This window comes from Cervus elaphus, chromosome 18 (genome assembly GCF_910594005.1).
Source record: "Cervus elaphus chromosome 18, mCerEla1.1, whole genome shotgun sequence".
Classification (NCBI taxonomy): domain Eukaryota; kingdom Metazoa; phylum Chordata; class Mammalia; order Artiodactyla; family Cervidae; genus Cervus; species Cervus elaphus.
In genome coordinates, this window is record NC_057832.1 from 98,555,041 (window position 1) to 98,565,253 (window position 10,213).

Consider the following 10,213-nt stretch of genomic DNA (forward strand, 5'->3'; position numbering starts at 1 on the left):
TCACCACCACAGGGCCAAGGGGCTCACGCCTGCGTGTGTGAGAGTCGCTGGGAGTCTTGAGTTTCGATTCCCTTTCCCTGGGACCCTTAGAGCACATCCTGATGGGCAGGCAGGGAGGGGTACCCTGGCACCTTCATTCCCAGGAAGATCCCCAGTTGTTCTGGACACCTCAGAGTTTGGGAACTGCTGGACTGGAAGTTCCCCCACCCCCATGTCTGCCCTCCAGGGGCTCAGACCAGCATGATGCAACATCACCCCCACACTCACTCACCCCCACACTCATCCCCAGAGCAGTGGTTCCCCCTGCCCAGAGCCCCTTTCCTGGCGTCCTTTCTGACTTCACTTCCTGAACCCCTCACCTCCCCTCTGCTGACCACACGTGCAGGTCTGGGCCCACTACGAGGAGCAGCCTGTGGAGGAGGTGATGCCTGTGCTGGAGGAGAAGGAGCGCTCGGCCAGCTACAAGCCAGTGTTTGTGACGGAGATCACCGATGACCTGCATTTCTATGTGCAGGATGTGGAGACAGGTGAGCACACACCTGGCCCTGTTTCCACCACCTCACGGCTACTGGCGTGGGGCTGGCCCACCTCAGGGCCCCCCTCTTCAGGCAGGGGGCGGGACCCAGGCTTCCAGGGGCCTCCCTGCCTAGCTTGCGGCTGCTGCCCACCTCCCAGGCCCCTGAGCGGCGCTCTGGGCCCAAGGTCATATTCTCAGCCGCAACGGAGGTGGCGAGGCTGAGCGGTCCTCTGAGGACTGGTGAGGTCACCAGTCCTGTCTGGGTGGTGCTCTGAGACTCTGAGGTCATTGTTTTCCTCCCAGACACCCCTGGCGGAGCTAGGCAGGAGGATGGTGCCCTCGGAGCCCGTCAAGAAGCAATGGACAGATTGTCTCCACATGGCCGGGAAGCGCACGCCGGCTCTGCTCAGCGCCTCTGCCCTTCAGCCTCCCCCAGGAGGGCAGGGTGGGGGCAGCCCGGGCTTGTCTCTGCTGGGGTTTCTCCTCCTTCAGAGGTTCCTGTAAGCCCCGAGTGGTGACCAGTTGCCATGGAAACAGGCGGCACTCTAGGGGAAATCATCCCCAGGAAGTCTTTCTGAAAGACCCTCCTCCATCCTCCCTCTTCTCCTGCCCTCCGGTGCTGTGCACTGAGGCCAGGGTCCTCGCCCGCCGTCCTGCCCGCCCCCCACTCTCGGCAGAGACCTCAGGTTTCCAGAGGAGCGAGGGCAGCAGGGCCGGCTCTCACGGCAACCGCACTGGGGCCCCTCTGGCCCAGCTCCCCACCTCCACTACCTTTTCTCTGTCCATTCCTGACCTCCCTTCTCTCGTTTGCCACCCTGTGCGGGGAAACATTTTAGTTTCAGAGGAAAAAGCTCTTTAAGCTACTTCTTGGTCGAGGAAACCAGGTCTTTGCAAGGCGGAGGGGGCGGGAGATGTCAGTGACATTGAGGGTGACAGAGTGTGGCTCTCCCTGCCCTCCTCGGCCCCACCCCCAGGCCCACTCCAATGGTCGGCAACCTCGTGTCAGCCACTTCCCCACCAACGATACTGCCCAGGTAGCTGCGTTTGTGGCAATGTCACTTCACTGGGGAGACTGACCATTCTGAACTTGGGCTGGCGGGGCTGAGATGAGCTGCTGAGCCTGCAGGGTTAGGTTCTCTCGTGGTCAGCAGCATTCCTGGTGAGAGGGGCCCGGCCACTGCCTGGGGAATGAAGCCAGGAGGAAACCTTCAGGTCTGAAAGGTGGCCCAGGTAGGAATGAGAGCTACTCCTGAGCCCAGGAGCCGGCAAGAAGGCCCTCCGGGAGCTTAGGGAAAGGGAACTCAAAGGAGACCCTGCCCAGGGAACCCCGGCTCCCACAGGCTCTACCTGGCCTCTGGGTCCTGCCAGGTAGGACTCGCTTTGAGTAAGAACAGGTGCTGGGGTCTCCAAGGGACAGAGCTTGAGGCTGAGTTCAAGGCCTCCATGTAGCCTCTGTGACCTCCGAGGCTTCCTGTATCGGTTCCGCACCCCGCCTGGCTGTCAATGACAGCTCTTGGAAGCCAGAACACTGCACCAAGCGGCAGCCAAGGCAGATAACAAGGAGAAAAAGGGAACTTGGGAAGAACCACGTATTGTTGGAAGATTGGAGGAGCAAGTGACGTGCTGCATGGCACGCCACCTGGATGACTGTGAGCTCCAGAGAAAACCCTGCCCTCCATCAAATCCATGAACAGGAACCTGGGCATACACAGACTCCCTCTCCTGAAACCCTTCGCCCCTCTGGGAGGCAGGGACATCCTCTGGCCGTTTTTCCCTTCTCTTAATTAAAGCCAGCCTTCGGGAAGGATCTGGTGAAGTAATGAATGCATTGCTATTGGTCCTCCGTGACCAACCAGGCTCTGTCTAAGGACCTCCCAGAAGGCTTTGCTATTCACAGAGCTGTTGCCTTGGAGCAAAATAATAATAATAATAGAGCAAGTATAACAAGATCTCATCTGTGTAGAGGAGGCTTCTAAGTCCCTGAAATTTTACTGTCTGGGCAAGAAATGCAGGCGCAGGAGAACAGAGGGTTTACTGCCAGACAGGGGGAGGGCAGCTGCTTCTAAAAAGTCCCTGAAACCATCTTGTGAAGGCCAGGGCAGGGACAGAGTGTGGACAGGCGCAAACCTGCAGACCCCTCTTCAACACAATGCAGTTGCCAAGCACCCTGCATGGCCGGAGCTTTACGAGATCTCAAGAGAGGTGACAGAATCAAGTGAGCTGTGGTCTGTGCCCTGAAGGAGCTCACAGTGCAGTGGCAGAAACACAAACCAGACGGGGAATGGATAAGGCCCCCTGTGACAAGTGTGCCGATGGCTAACATGTGTCAGGCTCCTGTAACAGGGCGGCCCCGGGCCCTGAGGGTGGGGAGGAATCCCTTGCTGCCACCACACACACACCCACCCCCCACTCCAGCACCCTCCCCCTGGAAAGCAAAGCTGGTGGAAAAAGGCCGGATGTAGAGCTTGAATCAGAGCCAGAGGGATGTAAAGGAGAAGCCACTGGGACTAACGCTTAGCAAGAGGGTGGTGACGGGATGCGGCAGGAGGGGGCCCCTGAGAAGACCTTGGGGTTGCCACACCCAGGGACAGATCAGCCGCAGGGTGGATGACCCAGGGAGAATGGTTCAGGAAAGAAAAGGCAAGGAAGGGTCCCACTCCCCCTACCCCACCAGCCGTGGAGGAGGGCAGTGAGTTGACTGGGAGGGTGGAACCACTGGCAGCGCTTGGAGGTTCAGTTCCGCACATGTCTCTAGACGCGTCGTGTCAGAGCGGCCACATCTGAACAGGCTGAGACTGGGCCCCACTCCCGGAATCGCTCCCATCTTTCACAGCCCAGATTCTGAGGTCCTTTCCTTGTGCAGGTCCTTGTGAAGGAGGGGGCCCCCTCCTTCAGCTCCACTTTTGTCCCTGGGTGACTTGGCAGAGAGTAGCTACTGTCCGTCACCACTTCTGTGGCCCAAGCCAGGGCCAACCCTGGTAGGAATGGAGAAGGCAGGTTGGCCTGGGCCTTGCTTGGTATCCACTCACTTTCTTCACCTCCTAAACCAAAGCCCAGGAACATTCCCTGCGCATCCCCAGGGATAGCCAAAAGTGGAAGGCTGGGTTCCTCTTAAGCCTGAAATGTCTGCAAAATATCATGAACCTCCTCGAGCAGGGACCAAAGAGAACTTCCCTGCAGGATGGGGGCAAGCCAATGCTGTGGGCACCCTGCAGCAGTCCACATCCTGCCCAGTCCCCGGGCTCATCTTCCACCCAGCCCCATCTAGAGATGAGGCTCCAGGGAATGTGGTACCCAGGTCTCACTCCCTCTTCCTCCCCACAGGCACCCAACTGGAGAAGCTGATGGAGAACATGCGCAATGACATTGCCAGCCACCCTCCCGTCGAGGGCTCCTACGCCCCCCGCCGGGGCGAATTCTGCATTGCTAAATTCGTAGACGGAGAATGGTAAGCCACCTGAACCCGAGCAAGGCAGTGTCTTAAGCAGGAGCAAGAGGAGATCTGTCTCCAGGGCCCCAGCCTGCCAAAGCACCAGCCAGACTTGAGGCATTCGCAGTATCGGCCTGCCTTCCACTGAGTGGTCGCTCTTGACCTTGGCCAACTCTCCAGAGTGGTCCTCTATGTTGCCCATTTGCAACAGTGTAACCCACAGTTTTTCTGCAGTCGGCCTCTAAGGTACAGGAGTATCTCTCCTCTCTCCTGGGCTCTTCTGTTGGGGGAGCCCTGGCTGGCTGCAGCTCTCCATCCAGCACCCCATCACCCCGCACAGTAAAGATGATGTCAGGAGGGGCAGGGGTGGTGAGGGGCGACGCTGGTTCCTGTGAGCCCAGACCAGCCACCACCCTCCACCCCAGCTGTCTGGTACAGGAGTAGCAGCACTCCCAGGCTGCAGGAAGGTCACTTACGTCTGATCTACCAAGGATAGGGCCCATGGCCTTCCCAGGGTGACGAAGTGACTTGGATGCATTCCCTGCTGCGGCCTCCCAGACAGATCTGCCGGCTAATTACAGCTGCTCTTTAGTGTGCTGGGTTTAAACAGCGGACATCAATCTAGTCATTAGTCTTGTTGCTGTGTGCCCCAAGGACACATTAATCTGCTCCACGTGCTCCCCTCTCCCTCCCTCTGCTCCGAGCTATGCTCTGATTCCATTAGATGGGGTCCCGGTGGAGTCCGAAATCTGGCCCTCTGTGACACCCACGGGTGTTCATTCTGAGCCCTGGGCGGGGAAACACTGCACCCCCTGGCCTGCCATCGCTGAGGCTCCGGGGAGTCCGGGCTCCTCGAGGCTGTCCCTTGAGCTCTGCCCGTGATGGCATTGCAGGTACCGCGCCCGAGTGGAGAAAGTCGAGTCTCCTGCCAAAGTACACGTCTTCTACATCGACTACGGCAACGTGAGTGCGGGGTCGGAGGTGGGCGAGCAACCGGGAGGGGCCCCTCAACACACTGGCCCCTAGGTCAAGTCCATCTGAGCTTTAGACCTCCCCCTCCTTCCCTGATAGATGGGGACCCTCTGGGCCTCTCTGCTGCTCGTCTGACTGGCCTGAGTCCTGAGGGACTGGGCAACACCAGCGTCTTGGCTCAGAGGCCTTGAGCACTGAGCAGTCTCCTGTCCAAGCCCAGTCACAGCCCCAGTTTCTCTCCTGCCCAAACTCTGAAGAGGGGGCTGTGAAGTCCTGCCCTCTACACCCCGTTTCCTGGTCCACAAGGTGCCTGGGTACTGATCCCCAGTGCATCCCAAACCAGGCTTGCTGAGAAGGGACTGGTACCCCCAGGAGAAATGCCCCTTGGACTGGGCCTGGGAGTGTGTTGACCATTCCCCGCAGCAAGCAGGAGAGAAAGCTGTCCTTCAGAGCCGTGCTGCTCCTGAGGACTGGTGGGGGACGGGGGGTGGGTGGGGAGCCGTGAATAGAAAGCCCAGATCCCGGGCCAGCCCACCACCCAGGAATACACAGAGGAAAGGATCTTGCTAACTGGGGCTGCCCTGCACATCTGGGCCAGGACCCTGATCTTAGAGTGCTCTCCCAGCCAGGGACCCCTGCCCCCCAGCCCCGCCCCGGCCTGTGGGAAAGTGGTCAGGGAGCCGGTGTCACAGTGGGAAGGCATTGGGAAAAGTGGATCAGGTGGGCTGCGTCAGTGGGAGCCACCAGCTGGGGCACCACCAGGCCCTGCCTTCCCGGCTTTGCTGACCCTGCAGGCCTGTGCTTGTGGAAACGGGTCCTGGGTGCGGGAGGGGGCTGAGTTAGAGTGCTCAGGAGCCTGGCCACACAAGTCGTCCCCCGAGAGCAAGGGGGCTTCCAGTGTGTGACGCCGCTGGCCCGGTGTGTCCTCTGCAGAGGGAGATCCTGCCGTCCACCCGCCTGGGCACCCTGCCGCCTGCCTTCAGCACCCGCGTGCTACCAGCTCAAGCCACGGAGTATGCCTTTGCCTTCATCCAGGTGCCCCAAGATGTGAGTCTCCACCCCTTTCTTCCTCCCAAAGGGGACCGTCCCCTGACACATGACCACTGCTGCGGCCCCAGCACGTACTCACGGGAACTAAATGCAAAGCCCTCCTGGGTCCCACCCTCCACCCCCTTGCCCACTCTAACGGGGCTGCGCCCCTACTGTGGCCCCGGCTTGGGGCCCTCTGCCTCTAGCCTGCTGGGCTCTGGGCTGCAATTGTCTCCCAGTACTCCTTCCAGCCTCAGACGGTGCCACCAGAAGTGACTGTCCCCAAACAGATCTGCCCCGGTCACACCTCTGCCAGAAATCCTCCGCTGGGGCCGCCCTGGCTGATGGGAGTGGGTGGAGACAGTGATGACGGTCTGTTAATCACGGGGAGAGGGGCGTGGCCAGGGAGGTCCGGGTCAAGGCCAGGCGGCCTTGGAGCATCTGAGCCGGCTCTTAAGGAGCCATGCTCAGGGTTGGGGAGGGGAACCTGGTAGGGAAGGGCACACTGGGTGAAGACTAGTCTGCCAGCTATAGGCAGTGGCAGGAGGTGAGTCGGGCCCTTGTCTGCCCTGGCAGGGAGGTGATTCTTTGTATCATAGGTGGGAGGGACGGGGGGAGCTGAGTGGGGAGTAAGGTGATGCTGGCACGTCTAGGCAGACTTCCTGGAGGTCCGGGACCTGGGGCCCTCGCAGCTCTTGGCTGGTACCAGCCTCTCACGCTGACCTGGGTGTGTGCCCGCCGCAGGAGGATGCTCGGACCGACGCGGTGGACAGCGTGGTGCGGGACATCCAGAACACGCAGTGCCTGCTCAACGTGGAGCACCTGAGTGCCGGCTGCCCGCACGTCACCCTGCAGTTTGCTGACTCCAAGGGGGACGTGGGGCTGGGCTTGGTGAAGGAGGGGCTAGTCATGGTGGAGGTGCGCAAGGAGAAGCAGTTCCAGAAAGTGGTACGTGCTGTGGGGGGCGGGACAGAAATGGTCCATGCTTTAGGGGTGGAGCGGCCCCTGGCATCCCCCGCTGCCAGTGTCCCAGAGGAGGGTGGGTGCCCCCGGGAGCCAGTGAGGGAGCAGGAGCCCGCCATCCTGCTGCTCCTGCAGGGGGAAGATAATGGATTTGGGTTTGTTGGGGTTTTTTTAAAAAGTTAATTACTTCCCAAATTAATTGGCTGACGGTTTGGCTAAAAACTGCAGCTGCAAACTGGAGCAGAAAGTTTCACAGAAAGTTTCCCTTTGTCCATCCCCTCTGGTGACAGGCCAGGAAGCTGTGCCAGGGGTGGCGCAGAGAGGCTCACAGCCCAGCGTGCTGTCTCTCCTATCCTCACATCCTCCTCTCCAAGCCCATCAGCAGCTCCCAGCACTCAGTGCCGCCTGAGCCACTTAACCCAAAAGACTGCCACAACCCCCTCCAGCCTGTGGGGAGCTGGACCTGAGTCCCACCTCCCTCGTTCATGAGACATATGGCCCTGGGGATCAACCATTGGACACTTGAGTCTCCCGTTCATGAAGTGAGAAGAGTGCAACCAGCCTGACTGCTCCCAGGATGGACCACGAGCATGGGGGCTGCCAGCGAGGGAACCTCCTTGTACAGCTCAGTGGTAGATCATTAGAGCCAGGCTTCTCCCACTCAGCACTGTTCCCATCCCAGTTCCCCAGCCTCTCCCCACGACATGCCAGCCTCCAGGGACAGGCCAGGCTGGTGGGAAGCCCCCTTGCCCTTCTGCAGCACCCAGCTCCCCCGCCCTCCTGAGTTGGAGAGACTCAAGTGGTAGAGTTGAAACCAACATTCTCTCTCCACTAGACCTTGCTTCCCCCTTCTCCCTGCTCTTTTGCCTTTCCTCTCTCCCCACGTGAAGAAGGGTGGTTGGTGGGTCTGTGGCTCTGGTTATGCAGGTTGATAATTTATTTGAAACAAGACTTCACTGTGGATCACTCCTGTGTCTTGTCTGGACAGGAGGGGCCTGACCCCTAGTCTCCCCACAGTTTCTTGGATCACTCCTAGGAGTTAGCTTAAGTTTCACTATAAACTTGGAGATCGTAGTAAAAAAAATAAAAAAACCTGGAGATCTTAGTGTCCCTCATGTGGAACTACCCATAATGTTTCTGGTGTCTGTGTGAGTGTAAAGTCGCTTCAGTCGTGTCCAACCCTGCAATTCTATGGACTGCAGCCCACCAGGCTCCTCTGTTCATGGGATTCTCCGGGCAAGAATATGGTGTCAAGAAACACCTAATGTGTTTGTTCATTCACTTACTCATTCATTCTGTAAATGTTTACTGAGGATCTGCAAATCTCTGAATAAGAGACATTCCTGCCCCCATGGAACTTGCATTCAAGCATGAGTTGGCAAAGAATAAAATAAGTCAACAAAATTAGACATCAGACGATGAGTGCAATGGAAAAAGTGAAAGTAGAAGTAAAGGGAACCAGGAATGTGGGGGAGTGGTCATAATTTTTTAAAGGGGGTTATATGAGGTCTCATTAAGAAGGTGACTCTTAACCAGAGGCTTGAGCAGGTGGGACAGGTAGCCAGGTGGACAGGGGAGAGAAGCATGTTTCAGGTGATTGGAACAGCCAGTGCAGAGTCTGGAAACAGCAAGGAGAAGGCGACTCTGCACTTGGATTTTCCTCGGAGGGAGCTGGGAACTCCTTGAGTAGGGGAGTGATGTGACCTGACCTGGGCCTCTGCCAGGCCCCTCTGGCCGCTCAGCTGCAAGTACCCGCACCTTGACCATCCATCCCGTTGTTTTCTTGTCCCCCACAGATCACAGAATACCTGAACGCCCAGGAGTCAGCCAAGAGCGCCAGGGTGAGTTTTCGCCTCAGGAGCCCCAGAGGGTGCTGGGAGAGGGGCTTTGGCCGTCTGGGTTCCAGCCTGTCCCGCCTTCCCTGACGAGCCATTTGCTGTTTTCTCACAGCTGAACCTGTGGCGCTACGGAGACTTCCGAGCTGATGACGCAGATGAGTTTGGCTACAGCCGCTAAGGAGGGCACCGGGTCTGACCCCCAGCCCCGCTCACGCCAGCACCCCTTCCTCTGCCGGGAGGGTGTTTTCAGCTCCAGACCTCAAATCGGGGGCATAGATTGGGTCCAGCTTTGCTTCAGTGTCTGGGAATGTTTCGTAGGGCGGCATCTGGGCAGGGGGTGGGGAGAGCCCCCCTGCCACGGCTTTCAGGGGGCAGGCATTGTCTTCCAAGAGGACAGGCACTGCCCTCCGCTGTCTCTCCCAGCTGATTTTGTTTCTATTTGGAGGTTTGTGGGGTTTTTGTTCCTTTTTTTTTTTTTTAATTGTCCTCAAATCAGGAAGAAACATGAAAGACTTTGTCCTAATGGGGGCTTAATCCTGGCCCCGAGGCTGGCTGCCGACTGGCACCCCACGTCCGTCCCAGACCGCCCTTCTCCCCGGCTCTCTGTCCAGCTGTTGATTATGTGATTTTTCTGATACGTCCATTCTCAAATGCCAGCGTGTCCACATCTGCCCCTTTGCCCAGCCCTCCCTATTTCTGTATTTAAAGCTTTTGAGGCCCAATAAAATAGTACATGCTGTCTGCAGCTCTTATTGGTGATGGTGGAGCCCAGAGCCCAGAATCTCAACAGCTCCAGCCAGGAGGTGACCTGGACACTCAAATGACCCCCAAGGTCTAATCCATGTGCCTGACCAGCTCCCTGAAAACAGCCAGTCACAGGAAGAAGGGCAGTCCTTCGGAGCAACTCCTGGGGCCTGATGGGTATACCTGGCACCATGGCCGTCGTGCAGAAGCCTGCAGGTCTTCTCTTTTGACTCATCTACACATGACTGCTCTCAAGAACCTCAGCAGCTCAGCATACAGTGCCCAGGTGAGAGATTGCTGGGCCTTTCCTTTGGCCGGACCCACCAGCGCCCCCCAAGGGCCCAGCAGGGTCTCACTGAGGGAAGTGAGGCGAGTTCTGGCTTCCTGCTGCAGCGGAAGGAAAGGCTAATGCCCAGACAGACTGGCGCAGTGCACTGAGGTTGAGGCCCCTGGCCTCCACCCTGATACCTCCAGTGTCCACTGGAGAACGAGGGGCTCCGAGAGGGGTCAGGGCCCAGGCCGAGGAGAGCCAGTCTCTCCAGGTTAGCTCTGGCTCTGTTTGACTTGACAGGGTGCCTGCAACCCCAGACTACTCCTAGGCCCCGAGGGAGCACCCTGAGAGTGGCTGCTGCGATGTGTGTGATGAGATGCCCCCGTGCTTCTCGGGGTGAGAAAGCAAGTGTGCACGTGTTGTGGAGCTCATCGCTCCAGCACCCATGG

General features: G+C 58.5%; 1 protein-coding gene across 1 annotated transcript in view; it reads left to right on the forward strand.

Annotated features, from left to right (window-relative positions):
• Positions 1 to 9,494, forward strand: part of SND1 (staphylococcal nuclease and tudor domain containing 1) — a 411,141-nt gene extending 401,647 nt beyond the window's left edge. Inside the window, exons 18-24 of the mRNA XM_043873509.1 lie at positions 386 to 527; positions 3,842 to 3,965; positions 4,841 to 4,910; positions 5,853 to 5,966; positions 6,693 to 6,896; positions 8,708 to 8,752; positions 8,862 to 9,494. Of these exons, the coding sequence (XP_043729444.1) occupies positions 386 to 527; positions 3,842 to 3,965; positions 4,841 to 4,910; positions 5,853 to 5,966; positions 6,693 to 6,896; positions 8,708 to 8,752; positions 8,862 to 8,927 (765 nt within the window). The 3' untranslated portion in view covers positions 8,928 to 9,494. The remainder of the gene's footprint in view (positions 1 to 385; positions 528 to 3,841; positions 3,966 to 4,840; positions 4,911 to 5,852; positions 5,967 to 6,692; positions 6,897 to 8,707; positions 8,753 to 8,861) is intronic.
• Positions 9,495 to 10,213: the final 719 nt, after the last annotated feature.